Source organism: Anastrepha obliqua, chromosome 3, assembly GCF_027943255.1.
Source record: "Anastrepha obliqua isolate idAnaObli1 chromosome 3, idAnaObli1_1.0, whole genome shotgun sequence".
Taxonomy (NCBI): Eukaryota; Metazoa; Arthropoda; class Insecta; order Diptera; family Tephritidae; genus Anastrepha; species Anastrepha obliqua.
The window spans coordinates 71892499-71911117 of NC_072894.1; the positions used below are offsets into that span (position 1 = coordinate 71892499).

Below are 18619 nucleotides of genomic sequence, written 5' to 3' on the forward strand. Positions count from 1 at the left end.
TATGACTTTGATGAAAGTGGACTTACACCATTTTCAAAACAATTATTATTATTATTATTATTTATTAAAGTATAATTAAAATTATAGATTAAACTAATATAACAGCTCTAGCTACCAGGGCTATCGGCTTTCAAAACAATTATATTTGTAACTTTATTAGCTACGAATATTTGTACTCATAAAAATAATGGAAATGTTGATAGATTTTAGAAAAAGTTTATAAACAAAATGGTCATAGTAACATGTATTCATTTTTATCATTAACTAATTTTTTGTGAGAATGGACTTACACCTCTTTCAAAGAAAACGGCTCATTTAAATCTGGACTTAATCCACCATAACTGAAACTTGAATAACGCACCACTTTAAGCAACCAACTAATTTCTAAACCCTCCAAACCCTATACAGCGACTTGCCGAAAATTTTCACTCGCCTCGGCCCGCCCAGATATTGACTAGACTTTTAAAATATGTATATGTATATATATTTTCTCTAATAAATCTCCATACCATTATTGAAGGTCTAATAATGAGGTACTTATTCATAATATTATATTTACTTTCAAAAAGTTTACTTTCCATAGACTTAAGGGCATGTATAAGTACATTAATTTAGGAGAGAAGCCTTCGTCATAAATTGTTTCATTCTTGCCAAACACAATTAAGTATTTCATCAATGTTTCATCACTGTGCCACCAACGTGACAACTACACCAGCCACACAGTGTTTCTTGCGCCCACCGGCGACGTGCCTTTGTGGTTATTAACCAGCGAGCAAGTCCATCGTTATCTTTAGACCAATGTGCCCAACTGCGTGAGATCAACACTGCTGCACTGCGTTGTTGTTGCATTGAATGGAATAACAGGTGAAGTCAAGAGCGCTGCTGGCGTTGTTGGACGCAAGGGTGTTATCATCGGTGGCATAGCGTAGCCAGCATGCGTACCCACATGCATGGGTGATGTTGTGATGGTAGCGGAAGGTGTGGTCATTGTCGCTGCTGCTGTTGAAACAAGTATTATTTTTGATGGCGGTTCTGCCGGCTGTATTTGATTAAGAGATTTCGGTCCGAACATTTGTTTTTGCAACGTTTTCGTGTAGGCGGCATGCGAAGGCGGTAGCAAATTCTTGTCATTGTTGTTGTTTTGTATGCTGACGCAGCTATCGTGCATGCAGCCATTTAGATTGATTTGCTGCCGCTGTAGCAATGGTTGTGGTTGGTAGTGGTATTGCCGCAATTGCTCTTGCTGTTGCTGTGGAGAATTTTCTGATGCCGCAGACGCTAAACTGGAGGCTGGAAATGCAGCTGTTGCTGATGGCAATTTTTGCTCGGGCGTTATTAATTTCATAGACACCGCACCTTCACCACCACCACCACCGCCACAATCAGCATCAGCGTTGGCTGCAACAATAATCTGCCCCGTTGAGAGTTGGCTGGTGGCATGTATGGCCGCATGATTAATGCAACTAATTGGATAATTGCTTTGTGGCAAGCCTACTACGCTAGTGGCTGCAAGCACATTGATGGGAACGTCATCAGCATTGACGCATTGACGCGCACTATCCTCAGGTTTGGGCAGCGCCAATTGTTCTTGCCCTAGCTGCAGCTGCTGCTGTTGCTGTTGAGGAAGACGAAGTGTTGTGACTTGCTTTTCTTCCGCAAGCGGTGGCACAGCTGACACGTTGCACGAAGTTGCGGCTGTTGTTAAAGCAGATGTCATATTTGTTGTTGTTGCCGTTGCCGACGCTATTGCTATTGTAATTGCTGTCGCTCGCGCAGTTGACGATGTTGCGATACAGCTTGTCTCTGTTAGTTTTGTTGCCGCATGGCTAGCTGCCACGACTTTGGGCACGATTGTCGTTTCCTGTATTGTTGTTGTGTGTGCTGCAGGTAATGGTACTGTTATTGTTTCTGCTACTGCATTTGTTGGTGCCAACGCATTCTGTCCGCTTATTATATTCAAATCTGTATGCAATACTTGGGAGGATGATTGCATTGCATGTGGCAAGCGAAATTTCGCATCTTGCATGTGCCACACATCTGCCGGTTCTTCAGGTAGTTGTTGCAGCTGACAACTTTGTTGAACCATTACTAACTGCTCTGTTGTAGTCTGCTTTGCATGCCACTCATCAGCAACTTGCAACGTATTCTCCCTCGCCATCTCTGTGGCACGCAACAATGTTACAAGATTGTGATCTTCATTGTTAATTACATCTGGCATTCGATTAACAGTTGCCTGACTATCAGCGTCAACTGCCGCCACTGAGTTCGTCGTCCACTCTGCAACATCCGTTGGCGGCGTCTCTATCGTTTCCAGAAACTCTTTACTCAGTCGCTCCAAAACGGAGAGCTTCTGTTTGAGTTGCTCGTTGGAGGCGTGTAATTTATTCTCCACCGCGCGAATGTCACAACATTGCAACGTCAGCTCTGCATCCAATTTCTCAATTTGTTGCAAGACTTCGCGCTTTGTTTGGTAGGCACGTTTCACCTGATGTTTTCGTATTTTTGCGTGCAACTTCAGCAACATTTCCTCCTCGCGCTGCAGCTGCTTATTAAGTGCATAGATCTTCTCAAGCCAAAACAGTTGCACGTCTATTTCCTTCTGATTTCCCTGGCTGCTGGTGGGGGGTGATTCATTTCCGTCAATCTTCCCCGCAGTCATTACCGCTTCAACTCCATTAGTGAAATCTCCCTTCATTTTCTTCGAGTGACGCGCATCCAAATTGAAGTTTCTTGTTTTTGCGAGCATAATGTCCTTCGTAGTTGTGGTCGGTGTTGTTGTTTCTGGAGTTATGTGTGCTTTAAATGTCCTCGCTGTGCGCTTATACGGCTCATCTGCAAATATAGAAAGTTTAAAAGAAAATATTTTACTTCAGTAAATAAATGTGGGGAAGTACTTTAACGAGCTCATTTGTAGATATGTAATATATATGTATATGTAGGTATGTATAAATAACTGCCTTACAAGACAGCTGCGTTTCACATATGGATTTATATTATCACTATCATTCAGTACAAAAGCGCCTATCAAACTGCTCATTTTTACTCTAGCCTCGAGGAAAAAACTAAGTACTTTTCTTTGTGATCTTACACATATCTCTTTCCCTCTTATAGCAAAAATTTATCTTCAGTGATCCAAAAGGCAATTCAACTTATCATTTTTATGCGTACAATGAAATTACTGCTGACTTAAAACTGTTCATTGTTGTCATCACAAATACCGGTTGTTTTTTTAGCAGCTTCAGAGCTATAAGAACATTGACAGCAAGATAAGAATGTAGAAGTAAATATAATATAAGACATGCATTCGACCGATTTTAACATATGCGGCGGAAACAAGAGCAGACCCTTCCATAACCCAGTAGGATATTAGCACTATCGAAATGAAAACACTGTGGGCCATAACAGGATACACACTGCATGACACAAGACCACATGATCATGTTCGCAGAATGTCGAGCGAACGCATAGCAAATATGACGATGAACGGCAGCACACTAGACCATCCGGGCGGCCACCGACGAGAAGACACGAATGCTGGACATCCGAGTCCACTAAACTACAGTAAAAGTTGTTCAAACATATTGTAAACAGGAATTTGCCTAAATTAAATGAAGAAGAGAGATTGGCAAACTATGTTGACTATGTCTGTTCAGTAAAATTTGACAAGTCATCATGAATCGTTTAACGTCTCAACAACGCTTCCAAATTGAGGATATTTACTTTGAAAAAGTAAATAAATCTGTTCGCAAAGTTCATAAACTATTTCGTTTATTTTACGTGCGGTTCACACGTCTGCGGCCTCTTCGATGCTTCTTTTTAAATGAGGAAGGAGCTTCCGTTACAGTGACTGGCGAGCGCTATCGAGCCATGCTGACTGAATTTTTCTTTCCAAAAATTAAGCAGCTAAACATCGACGACAATTGGTTCCAACAAAGCGGAACAACTAATAGGTCTATGGATAAGTTCGTGCGGTTTTACAACATATGGCGTAACTTGATTATTATTCCATCGATCCACATTTCCAAACATTCATTGGAGAGCTACTGTCGTAAGGCACAAACGTCAGTATAAGTTTTTTATTTGAAGCGTAAACAACAATATCTTTACCACACTTGAAAATGTCGAATTTCGTGCCAAATAATGTGTTTTTGCGGGGAATTCTTTAATATGAAGAAAAAAGCAGCCGAAAGTCATCGTATCTTGGTGGAAGTTTATGGTGAGCATGCTCTAGCTGAGCGAACGTGCCAGAAGTGGTTTGCACGCTTTAAAAGTGGTGATTTTGGCCGCGCCGCCAAAGTTCATGGATACCGAATTGGAGGAATTGCTCGATCAAGATCCGGCTCAAACGCAAGAAGAGGTTGCAAAAACTTTGGGAGTTGATCAATCAACCATTTCCAAACGTTTAAAAGCCATGGGAATGATCCGAAATTCAAATTTCGAAAAAAAACCGCACGAACTTATTCATAGTCCTATTATATAATAACTAATAAAAAAATTATCTCCCAGAATGTAAAAAAATGCATTCGTAGAATGTTTCTGTTTTGTATTATCATTTTAAGTACTCAAGTTCTTAAAAACTGCCAGTAAAGTTTTGCTTATTTTTTTCGTCGGTTTGACAACTTTGAAAACACCGTTATATATAAGAGGACTTGATTGTTGTCCAACTACGCCCATTTCAAATGACAATTTATTTCATGACGAGAGCAACATTTGTATTGAGCTTTATAAAAATTTCAAATTCTCCCCATAGGTATTCATTGCACAAACAACGGGACGGACGGTTAATGAAACTGTAACATAATGGAACTTGGGCGTGGTTGTGGATAATGTCCACAACCGATAGCAGGCGATAATACGCCCATTTTTCCGAAATATTGAAATATGTTTTTTTCTTGGGGCCGCCATAGCCAAATGGATCTTAACCGGGAACTAACCTATAAGAAAATATGTATGCGGTGGGACTCAATATAAATTCAAACCCATATTGGCAATCGAAGATTTGGAATCAACGCAGAATCTTTTCAAAAATTAACCTGATTTTATTAAAATATGCTTCTGGTTTCAACGTTATCAACTCTACAGGAGATATTGTACAAGTATATCAGCATGAATATTGAAGAAGGCGTTCAACAAGTGATTTTAATCATAGATAGAAGCACGTGTTGTTAAAAAATAAAATGGAATCTTCGCGTATAGAGGCATATTTTGTATTTTTTTTATAATATTAAAGGTGGTAAAGATGCAACAACTGCTGCTGCTGTTCACGGAGAGGATACCGTGAGTGTAAGGACTGCGCAAAAGTGTTTTTCAAAATTCCGAAGTGGTAACTGCTACGTGGAGGATGCCCCGCGCGCTGGTCGTCCTGAAGTCTTTAACTCCAACGCCTTGCTCGAACTCGTGGAATCTGAGCCAAATTTGGCAGTCGATATGATAGCTCAGAGGTTAAATTCATCGTATGGAACAGTTAACAGGCACCTGGTTCAGTTGGGAAAGGTTTCAAAGCTGGGAAAATGGGTGCCGCATAGACTTTCTGTCGCCAACCTTCATCAGAGAGTTAATATGTGTGTTCTCAGCTGCTACAACGGCTTGAAAATGAAAGTTTTTTGAACCGTATCGTTACTGGTGATGAAAAATGGGTCTTTAACGATAATCCTGTTCGCAAACGCCAATGGTTAGATAAAGACGAAGCACCAGAACCGACCCCTCGAGATGGCCTTCACCCCAAGAAGATTCTCCTGTCTATTTGGTGGGATATGGCCGGTATTGTTTATTATGAACTTATGGAACAAAACAGACGATAACTGCTGATTGTTATTCCCATCAGCTATCAAACCTGAATGAGGCACTTAACAAAAATCGACCGTCTTTAGTGCATAGACGCAAAGTTTTCCTTCACTACGACAACGAAAGACCTCATACCGCAAGGCAAATATTAGGCACGCTGAACAAGCTCAGATGAGAGCTAATGCCGCATCCAACAAACTCTCCGGATATTGCTCCTTGTAATTATCACCTTTTCCGTGGACTTCAATCCCATATGAGTAACAAGAACTACTCCTTAAAAGAAGCAATAAAAAGGGATATCGAAGCGTATTTTGGCTCCAAGGACAAACAATTTTTTGAGCTGGGAATTAAAAATTTGCCTAAACGTTGGAAAGACATTGCAAATAATGAAGGAAAATATATTATTGATTAATAAATACTTATAACATCTTTTTTATTAATTTTAAAACAATCTTTAAAAAACGCACGAACTTATGGACTGACCTAATATATTGTTGCCATACATTTGATTTTTTCTATTGCTTTTCGCTTTCTTCTCTCTCTTATACAGGGTTGGCATTATTCATGTCAACTGAACTAAATCTGATGTTGGGTTTTTTTTTTCACTTTGGCTTAGATAATCGTGTCGTTTTACACTGACGAGTAAGGAGCAATTGTCATAGATTCGCTTATTTGGCGCGGCATGCACATCTTAATTTAATAAGTAATTTCATAATATAAGGTTAATTCACCACTCTTTGAACATAAGATATAAATGACGGCATGAAAAGATGGGACTAATACCTCTCATACCTCCCCACTGTCTGTCATAAGAAACCATTTCTGCAAAGAACAAGGCACGAAGCGGAATAGAAGCTCCGGTCTAAGCGGTTGGCGTTATCATTTTTAAACAATATTTGGTATAGCCGCACTATTAGTACAAGGGTTGTATATTTTTTGAAATGAATAATTGAATAATTGAATAATTGGTATTTTATTTTTTAAGAAATACGACAACCTCTCTTTACAGAATTTGTTGTTTTTCAAAGCTGTCTGAAATCCTTATAACGATATACGATTAGACTAGGAAAGACAGTGCCGAACCAGGAAGGCATATTACTATTGAATTGAATCAATGGGAAATCCACCTTACAGCTCTGATTTGATTAAAAATAAAATATGAGGTCAACGTTTTTCAACGGTTCAAGAAGCTGTGTAAGCCTTTAGACAGCTCATTTTAGAGGTATCCACTTCTGATTATCAGAAGTGCTTTGAAAATTGCTTCAGGGGAATGCAGAAGTGTATTGACTTCTAAGGAGGAAATTTTAAAGGACAATGAAGCCATTTTGATTACTATTTTACCGTGTTTTCATTGTTGAACGCAAAATATAAAAGACAACCTTCATATTACAGAAATTCCTGAAGCATGTGTACTGGCTTAAAGTAAAATTAACTTGGAAATTTTGTATTGTTTTTGAAAACAAAAACTGATTTTTCTGAATAAAGTTGAATATAAACCAAGGCACATTGATCAGGTAGTAATAGTAGGGCAGTTGATTCGATATTTTTTTCTATTTATTTGGTACGATTTGAACATGGTCATAAATCTTTTTACAAATATCCTATTTTTTTTGTATTTTATATAATTACATATATTCAATAAAAAAACTAAAAAAAATGTTAAACGCTTTGTTTATAATTCTAGCCTTTTCTGTTTTAACCAGAACAACAAACAAGCAACAAAACCAAAAATTTTCGCTTAACCGCATACACGAATACCCCTTCTTTCACATGCGAGTACGCGCCTCAAAGATTGCTATCAGCGCCACATTTTTACGATATCAACTCGCTAATTTTAAAGCACTGACTGCTGTTGGCATTTTTATGCTCAACGGTGCACACGGAGTACACGGACCCTTGCACTCTATATTAAAATTTCAGTATTTTCGGAGCTTATTATGATTATGATTTGCTGTACGTACGATTTTACTACTGCCATCCAAAGGAAGTCACATCCGTCATGGTTCCACTACCTTCATACCTCAACGCCTAGCTTCATTTGCTATATATTTTTCACCAACTTTTCTTTTGTTGATTTTGTGTACTCCTTGCTGAGGTTATTTATATTGGAGCTTGTTTGCATTTCTGTGGAATGCAGCTTCACTCGAATGGTGATCTGTATAGGTGCGAGTGCGTGTGTAAATGTGCACGTGGTGCCCCCTACTGTGCGTTTGTGCATGTACTATATATTGTAGGTAACCTTGCGCAAATATTATTTCGCCATTTTTGAACTGACGTCCTTGTGCGTCGAATTTATAAGAGTGCGCTGAGCAGTGAACATACCATATGTCAATTCATTCTTGTGTGTTTGTGTGTACTTGGCTTGCTGCTGGGGCTTTTGGTGCTATTTTGTTAGCGACATTCAAGTTACATCCTCTAAGCGTAATTCTAAGCGATGGAGGTTCTTGTATTCTTGATGATTCTAGGTTAGGTGAAACTAATAGTGACCGTCCAATTAGACTCAAAGGTCCGAACTTTGTTCAGGCTCAGTTTTTTTGGATTGTTGTACTGTGTGACAATAACTGGGTCTGAACAAGGCCCTGTCACCATATTTGTTTCAAATTCAGGCTAATTCTCTTCGATTTTGTCAGACTCAAAGCATTGCAGGTTTTAGCACCAGCAACCCGTCTGAAACGATTGATGATTGAATGAAATCCATTACTTATATTATATATTGATGAAAGGAAAAACTACAACCACAACAAACAACTATCGAAATGAAAACTTGCAAACCGTGAAAACACTCAGAGATGTCGGATGTCATGGCTCATGTCACATTTACCTCTTTTACTGCCCCAGCGCAGAACAAGCAATTGAGTTCTAACAGAACCGAAAAAATACTGATGGTAATATTAATACGAAAACGAGTATGAATGCGAATACGGGTATAGATACGAATAAAACTGCGAGTATTAATATTACTACGAATACGAATACAAATAGGAATACCACTTCGAAAACCAAAAAGAATACAAATACCACTACGGATTCTGTACTAAGAGATTCTATTGTTCAGCTACTTCACGAAGAAGCACACCCAAATTTAGAAGAGCTTGTCCTAAAAACATTCCCAGGACATGCTTACATAATCTCAACGGTGATATTCAATAGAAATTTTGCCACTTTCTTTCTATCTCGGGAGGAATGCAGTAAGGGACTTTTACTAAACAACTTCGACACTACAGTCTACGCAGAGGGTTCAAAAATGGATTGTGGTGTTGAAGCTGGTATATATTCTCATAAACTGCGCGGCTACCCAATATTTGCAGCGTCTTCCAAGCGGAAGTACAGGCACTGGATTCAGTTATAACAACCTCTAAACTGGTGCAACAAATCATCCTTACCACATTGAGTGTAAGCCTAAAGTTACCTTAATTTGGTCGCGGAACATCGGAACATTGAAGAAAACGAAAAAGCAGACGAACTGGTAAGAGGGGGATCTGCCATGAATTACATTCTTGCAAAATCGATATTCACACCACTGGGTGCAATTAAGAGAGCAATTTACTTAAAATATCTACAAATCGCGATAAGCAGATGGAGATACCAGACAATATGCAAAGTTAGCATAACGTTATGGTCCACCTACAACCACAAACAAACATTCTCCATCCAACTATTCTGACAAATATAAAACGAAGGGATGCCTGCTGGCTCACGACAGTCGTAGTTTCAGGTTTATCGGGGAACAAGCAACCAAAACGGGCATCCTTCACAACACACACTGCCACAGTTGTAAACAACCCTGCCTTATAGGGCAACCCTGGGCAAACTGCTGTTCGAGAGTCTCGAACAACTGTCTGGCTTAGGTGTCAAAAACCTAATAAGGTTCCTGACCTACACAGACTGGATATAGTCATGCTGTAAATTACCATTAAACAAGTTGGTAGCGAGGTTGTGGCTACACAATTGCGCGGAAGCGCTAGTTGGTTTCTGGACGAACCACAACTTTAACCAACCAATACTTAAGCTAAAAACATAGTCCTATTTCGACCAAGAGTTAGTTTTACAGAATTTCATAGAAGCACATCATGTCAAAATGATTTTAGTGTAACCTATAATAAAGGGAATTTCAAAAGTGACGCCTAGATGTGAATAGTGAATACCTTATAGACGATATATTTCGCTTGTGTCATGTTTCATCATCTCACGTTAAAATTATTGAAACTTATTATGAAAATAGATGATCTTTAAGAACATACCGCGAACTTTGTGATATCTTGGCTGCAAATAATCGTCTGCATGAGTCGACAATTCAAAAGCTGGCGGAAAAATATAAAGAAACTGGTTCGTTCGAAGATAGAAACAGGACTGACAGAGCAATAACTGGACATTCTATTAAGAATAATACAGCTGTAGCACAAAGTGTCGCTGAACAACCTCCAGCATCAATATCTGGGAATAGCGAATTCTACCTGCAGATGTGCTGGTTGGTGCGTGACTATGATTCGGAATTCAGAGAACGTAGGTTCGAATCTCGGTGAAACACCTCGACAGGCAATGGCAAACCTCCGAGTGTATTTCTGCCATGAAGAAGCTCTTAATAAAAAATAACTGCCGTTCGGAGTCAGTTTGAAACTGTAGGTCTCTCCATTTGTGGAACAACATCAAAACGCAGGCCACAAATAGGAAGAGGAGCCCGGTCAAACACCCTTTATCCTTTTAAAGCCGCTTTGGTTTAATGTACCCTTTTTTTGTATGAGGACTTAAACCCGAATTAAACTTCCTACCGAGGCAGTTTGAGCACTGGGCACAACGTTAGTTAAAGTCCTGTGCAATACTTCAGAAATTGCATCTACATTTTGCCTCGCACTGTTGCTATACCCTGTAGAATAGTGAACATGTGTGTGATCATACGTACTTCCATATGCATTTAAATGCAAAGAAAAATGTTAGTACAGGTCTTACATGCTCTAGCAGCATGTCTGGTTTCCATGGATTTGGATTTCGATGCTGTTTTGTTTTTAAATAACTTTTTTAAGAAATCAAAAACATGATGTTGAGTGATGAAACTCTATATTTCGATCTTTACGCTCTTAATCACTTGCCTATTTGTACATCGCAGCTGTCTAGTTCTCAGAAGTGTCAAATTTGATTGACGTACCACGCCATTTACAAAATTTACAAAATTATAAACCTTCTGATAGGGAAATTCATTTTGAGTCACCAAGTGTTTGACATTCTCGAAATTTCGATGGGAAACTTTAAAGGCTACCCGAAGCCTAATCTTCAGCACAAATAAAATTCGAAATGTTCTTTGGTTGTTTTAGCTTTATATACCGGAACAGAATTTGCTGAAGGACAAACGTTTTTCCATTGAAGACGATTCCTGTTAAATTATTCACCCTTTCGCAAAAATATATGAGAAGTGACAGTGACGCCTTTATGGGACACTCCCTACCAAACCACAACGTATGCTACCCTCACTGAACCCTTGCTACAGTATTTCCCCCTTCATCCGATGTGTGTGTATATGTTTTGTTTTTTTGTTTAGTATAAATTTAGTCCACTATAAAAATTGTTTCCCACGTAAAAATGTATTTTGTTGGACGTTGCTAGCGCGCCACTGGAAAAGTTTTTTACATGCATATCTGCAATCTTGTTTTATTTAACCGAAGAGTTAAAAGGTTTCGGTGAACTCACTCCAGCACAACTTTTATGGATCTGCCCGTGCCAGAACGTACGGTTCTGACCCTATCCTCCGATTGAGATTATTCTACGAATTGATTGATGCTGCGATACACAGACATTGTGATTCTGCAAAGCTGTTTCTAACTACGTGAATATATGGCTCGCACTATTTCCGCACTTTCGCAATGCAATCCCCACGATGTGGTTTTCTATGCCACCCCGCTTTATGCTAATCACCTCACATTTTAAAAGAAACTGAATTGCATCATTTAGTTTGGAATGAAACATTTTTACAAACCAGTTGCATTATCTGAGCAGTTACGATGTAGAAAGAGCATGCAAAAGCTGGCATCTTCCGAAAACCGCCATTTTATTTTTAGCGAATTTGGCAACTGAGTGACGTCAATACAGAAAATAAATGCACTTTTCTGTGCAAATGTATGCATGTGCGGATGTGTCTGGCGCACGATTTATTCAACATATATTTTTGGCTTTCCACATACATTCGCTTATTCTTTTTATTCTGCTTCTTTTTTATGTTCTGTATTTACGTCTCGGAATTTAATATAAAATTTAAAACAGAATTTAGTATATGGCAGGACTAAGTACTTAGTACATACTAAGTGTTTCTGTCTATATTGTAACTTCGTCAAGCTTTAGGAGAGGTTTAAAATTTTAATTTTAAGTTCTTTAATGCATACAATTTTATTTGTAGTGCTCGGCGATCGGTAATTTGTGTACGCAAATTATACAATAATTGGAATTTGGTATTTATACTCCCATCGACTTGAATAAATGAGGATGTGTACATGCATACGTATATATGAATGAATTTTTAAGTTTCTGGCAATTTCGTTACTTTTCTTACCAGCTAATGTTTAACATGAGTGAGAGCAAAACTCAGGAAAAAAATTCAAAATAAACAAAAAAAAATTGAAACAAAATATGTAAAAAAAACTGCAAGTGAATAGGAGTTTTGCATCAAATTCCAGGACTCAAATGAAACTTTCATAAAAAATTAATTCATCTCGCGCAAGGTTGTAACATATATAACATAGACCAAACTTTTGCCATTTGTCTAGCTGCATTTTTTATCTTTCGCAGTTTTTGTTAGTTTTCCCAGCAAAGTGTTGAAAGCTTGTTGCAATTGCCCCAATAGGCGTTGAAAAAGTACACGACTTTTAGGCTTTGCACAAACCATACAACCGGCAAAAGGGTGCAACGTGTGGAAACTGTGCATACAAATACGTATCCACATGTACGTACGTACATACATGTCTTTCCAAAGTGACACCCAGAAGTCAGTAGTGGTTAAAATGCTAGACGATGCCTTTTTTAAATCATCTTTGACATTTGTCAAGTAGGTAGGCAGATGTAAAATTTTACACGATAAAGCAACGCGTTAAAATTGGCAAAACTTATTATGAAACTTATTATCCGAAAACTGGACGTTCAGTTGAGATTATTACTTCTGTAGCGCAAAGTGTTGCTGAACAACTTTCAGCACCGATATCTCGACGTTCTCAACAATGTGTGCTTACATGAATCGACTGCTTGGCAGATTTTGCCTGTAGCCGTGCTAATGGTGGACATTTTTCACATATAATTGTTGAGAACTGTTTTTTGAATAAAAAATAGCAAGAATCTTTTTACATGTTTCATTTTAAAACAACATCAAGGCGCGTATTTTGTAAGACCCTGTACATACACATATACAGTGTCGAACAAAACATATTGAACTAAGTATTAATACAGACTTAATACAACATAAATTTAAAAAATTACCGAATAAAATTAAACAAAGTCTCTTAAGACTAAACAAATTGGACTCGTCGCGATTTATCATAGTAGGCGACGAAAATACCTTTAATTGTACACGAGTGTGCGTGTAGTGCGCAGTTTAAGCTTTCTCAGTAAGATTTTATTTGATGAGTCTGAAGTGAGCGCTAAAGTTGCGACGCATTAAAATTTGTTAACATTTCATTTAGTGAAAAAGTGATAACAGCTATAAACGAACATTCAGTTCAACTGAAAAACATTAATTATCAAAGTCTGTTTTATAATAACCAAGTTCAGGCTAGAACCGTAGAATTTCACTCTCGAGGAGGGCGCTCTAAAGCAACAAAACAACAAGTAGACTGACTCATACTCATGTATAGAAACAAACGAGCATCCAGATAAATCAGTACCAAGCATAGTTAAAGTCCTAAACTTACACGTAAACAGCAGGTCTGTGCAAAGAAGAGCATGTGCAGTTGGACAAAAGAGATGTAGGGCAGCTGAAATGCCATTTACTTCATGAGAAAATCAATTAAAACATTTTCAGTTTACTTCAGAACTCGTCACTTGGTCAGTGAAGCGCTGGACAACTGTACTATTTTCATATGAATTCAAATTTCATTCGAGATACGAAGACGGAATGAGAAAATTTCGGCAACCACGAAATAAGCACTAAGATTGGCGGAGTTATACCACTGGAGTTATATATGGAGATGTTTTTTCTGGGTTTAGCAGTGACCGAATAAATAACATATGTATTGATTAAAGTTCAAAAACATCCTTGAAAGTGAAAAGCTTCCCCATTGAGAGTAGAATGCGCCAGTCACACACCTCGAAGCTCATAGAAAATTTAATCACATTTGAAGAAGCACTGCCCTCAAATGGTCGGCTCAATAGCCAGACATCAATCCACAAAAATATCTCCGGCAAGTATATATTAAATAATAGGATAGGCAGAAAAGGTGTCAATATATACAAAAATAAGTTAATTGAAACAGCAGAAGTAGCATAGAGAAGAATTCCTCCAGAAATCATTGACAACCTCTAAGCTTCTAGGGAGATGTATATCGCGTTAAAAAATTGTTTAATCATAACAAATATTAAATAGCAATAATTAGTCTAATATGACTTCCATATCGAAAAGGTGCATTTTTTTCGTATATAATGCCAAGGAGTAAAATAAATTCCAGATTGTTTTTGTTTTGTTAAACTAAATCTTTCTTCTTTATTTCGAAATAATTGTATTATTATATTTAGTATTTGCCAGTGTAAGTGATGATATTGCCAATAATAGACAACAGTCTAATATCTTTTGTCCAACACTGTACGTACACACATACACGTATATGCCACCATGATCAAAAAGTCCCGGAATACCGCTAGGTGACGCTGTAAGTAAACTGATTTGAGTTCAGTTTTTTTTTTTTTTGTACTGATAATCAACTCAAAAGTCATTCATGAGTGCTTATGAATGCTTCAGAAGAGGTCGTGAGTCCATCCGGGATGATGAACATAGTGGCAGGCCGTCAACATCGAAAACTGATGAAAACATCAATAAAGTAAAAGAAAAGTTGATCAGTAACGATAAATTAACTACCAGTTAGCAGAGCTAGCAGAGGTCTTAAACATTGGTTATGGATCCGCTCAGGGCAATGTAATTAATGACTTGGGATTGCACCGTGTTGCTGCAAAGTTGGTTCCAAAACACCTGAATATCATTCAAAGTAGGGACCACGTTGGTCATCGACATCGTCGTGTTCGACCTGAACATGAATCCGAAGCCAACATTCATCAAACCCATAATTACAGGGGCAGAGACGAGGATACGCAGGTTTATGAGTACGACACGCAGTACAGACATCAGGCGAGTGAGTGGGGAGCTCGGATGAACCAATAACAACGTCCTTTTCAATCAAAAAATATAGCGATATACGTTTGTACTTTTGCCAGAACGACGCGTATGCCATCCAACAGCCATCAAATTTATCTGATATGGCTCCCTGCGAAAGGAATAGCGGAAAGAAAGTAATGGAAAATTCGAAGACGGCTCCGACAGTATACCAAAAATTTAGTCCAGAAATGTTTCTATGGAAGATTTGGATCAAATGCTGACATAAGTGCGTTGCAGTTGATGGGAATTACTTTGAAGGCGATAAAATCAATTTTGTGGAATAAACTTGTATTTAGAATTTTCTGAATATATTCCGGGAACTTTTTGATCACGGTACTATCTCTTTAATAGTGGGTATACATACATATATGTGCATATCTCTTTAATATGTAACATTCGCAGGTAGGTATGCTTATGCATGTAGTTTTGTGCGTGTGTGCTTAAGCATTTTCCCAAAAAGGAAAATAATAGCAAGACTGACAGCAGAACTGTCAACCAAGTGTGCACAAAGAGCTCATAAATCACCTAAAAGGCTACTACAAAAAATTGAGCGCCAGCACAAAAACAAAATACACTTGTGGTCGCACAACTGAGTAGCACAGCTTTCTACAATATTCTCAATATTTCACGCTACTTGTAAATCTTTGTAAAAAATTCACAAAAATGTAACAAATTTCAAAAAATTATCAACATAATTTTCAACTTTTTAGTCAAAGTGTTTAGGAAACTTCTAGATATACATTTTTATAACCCATTTAAGTTTGGTATATTAAAGTATAAGTTCCAAATTTTTTTGTTGGACATTCACACCTATATAAAAGACTTCTAAATAGGTGCTTTATATTGAAGAAAAGTTTAAAAATTTGGAATTTTGATTTATAAAGTTTTTGTTGTTCAATAAACTATATTCTTATAAAAAATTAACGAAGAAATTGAACATAAAAACATTGAGAATATTACAAAAATACTTATTTCTGTGACCACAAGTGTATATTTTTTTCTGAATTTTTCAAGTGCACAAAATATGTGAAAATGTGAGTAAAAAATTTAAGTTTTTTCCTACAAAAAGTCTGAGTGCTAGATAGCAGCACCGGCAATGTGTTACGATTTTACTCATTCCCTATACATTATGCATCGAATTCTTTCACGTCCACAAATACACATGTGTTGGTTCATGTATGTATAGGGGCATGTAACGAAGTTTATAACAATTTCATGATGTATGCAAATTTAAGTCATCGCTAATATGAATACATTTATATGCAAAGGAAAAAGATTTTGTTAATAACTCAATGTCACCGTGCATTTATTTTTCATGTGGCGCCACATTTTTTAGTAGCGCAAAGAGTGACCATTCGTGAGTTTCTCAGAAGCTTTACACTTTTTCACAGTCATATATATTTATAAAAATAGTGCCTGAAATCCATACTAATTGATACGGTGATTACAAGCAGGATGTGCTTGGGACAGCTTGTGGGGTTTGAATTTTCACTTCTACTAAAGCCACCTTCCTTCCTTTGGCCAACGGTCTGAAATAAATTAAATATAATTCCTAAATATTTCGCATAGTTGGCCACTTTGCACGTTCTATATATTATATATTATTTCTCGTGAATTAAATTTTTTAAAGGACCTTAAAGGACCCCGCCGTAGCCGAATGGGTGGGGGCGTGACTACCATTCGGAATTCAGAGAGATCGTAGGTTCGAATCCCGGTGAAACACCAAAATTAAGAAAAAGTTTTTTTTCTAATAGCGGTCGCCCCTCGGCAAGCAATGGCAAGCCTTCGAGTGTATATCTGCTATGAAAAAGCTAATCATAAAAATAAAAAAAACAATATCTGCCATACGGAGTCGGCTTGAAAGATCCCTCCATTTGTGGAACACCCAAAACGGGTGTACGCGTCAATATAAATATATCGCACCCTAAATACAAAAGGGTCACAACTCAAAATGTACTTCTGCTCAAATATGAACGAGACGTTATCAATAAAATGGTCCGCGGATGACATATGGCAAAAATAATTTTTTGGTTTTTTGGTAGGACTGTTATAAACTTACATGGCAAATTTCAGCTTGATATGTCACATAGTTTGTTTTCTGTGCTACTGTAAACAAGTCAAGCTCGAGTGTGGAAAATTTTGAGTTGTGACCCTTTTGTATTTCTCCTTCTTCTTAATTGGCGCTATAACCGCTTACGCGATTTTGGCCGAGTTTAACAAAGCGCGCCAGTCGTTTCTTTCTCGTGCTAACCGGCGCCAGTTGGACACACCAAGTGAAGCCAAGTCCTTCTCCACCTGATCTTTCCAACGCAGAGGAGGCCGCCCTCTTCCTCTGCTACCACCAGCTGGTACCGCATCGAATACTTTCAAAGCCGGAGCGTTTGTATCCATTCGGACGACATGACCCAGCCAACGTAGCCGCTGGATCTTTATTCGCTGCGCTATGTCTATGTCGTCGTAAAGCTCATACAGCTCATCGTTCCATCGTCTGCGATATTCGCCGTTGCCAACGTGCAAAGGTCCAAAAATCTTACGCAGAATCTTTCTCTCGAACACTCCAAGCGTCGCTTCATCGGATGTTGTCATCGTCCAAGCTTCTGCGCCATACGTTAGGACGGGCATGATGAGAGTCTTGTAGAGTGTTAGTTTTGTTCGTCGAGAGAGGACTTTACTGCTCAGTTGCCTACTTAGTCCAAAGTAGCACTTGTTGGCAAGAGAGATTCTACGTTGGATTTCAAGGCTGACATTGTTATCGGTGTTAATGCTGGTTCCTAAATAGACGAAGTCCTTTACAACCTCGAAATTATAGCTGTCTACAGTGACGTGGGTTCCGATACGCGAGTGCGCCGACTGTTTGTTTGAAGACAGGAGGTACTTCGTTTTGTCCTCGTTCACCACCAGACCCATTCGCTTTGCCTCTTTATCCAGTTTGGAGAAGGCAGAACTAACAGCGCGGTTGTTAAGGCCAATGATGTCAATATCATCGGCATACGCCAACAATTGTACGCTCTTATAAAATATTGTGCCTGAGCGATTAAGTTCTGCGGCTCGTACAATGCTCTCCAACATCAGGTTAAAGAAGTCACACGACAGCGAGTCACCCTGTCTGAAACCTCGTTTGGTATCAAACGGCTCGGAGAGGTCCTTCCCAATTCTGACGGCGCTGCTGGTGTTGAGCAACGTCATCTTACATAGCCGTATTAGTTTTGCGGGGATAAGAAATTCAGACATCGCGGCATACAGGTAACTCCTTTCCGTACTGTCGAATGCAGCTTTGAAGTCGACGAAAAGATGATGTGTGTCGATTCTCCTTTCATGGGTCTTTTCCAAGATTTGGCGTATTGAGAATATTTGGTCGATGGTGGACTTTCCAGGTCTGAAGCCACACTGATAAGGTCCAATCAGTTGGTTGACGGTGGGCTTCAGCCTTTCACACAATACGCTCGCTAGAACCTTATAGGCGATATTTAGAAGACTAATCCCGCGGTAATTGGC

The 18619-nt window shown here is 38.4% G+C and overlaps 1 protein-coding gene across 1 annotated transcript in view; it reads right to left on the reverse strand.

The window, feature by feature from the left end:
• Window positions 1-510: 510 nt before the first annotated feature.
• LOC129242379 (uncharacterized) overlaps window positions 511-18619 on the reverse strand; it is a 30632-nt gene continuing 12523 nt past the window's right edge. The window contains exon 4 of the mRNA XM_054878987.1: window positions 511-2832. Coding sequence (XP_054734962.1) covers window positions 791-2832 — 2042 coding nt within the window. The 3' untranslated portion in view covers window positions 511-790. The remainder of the gene's footprint in view (window positions 2833-18619) is intronic.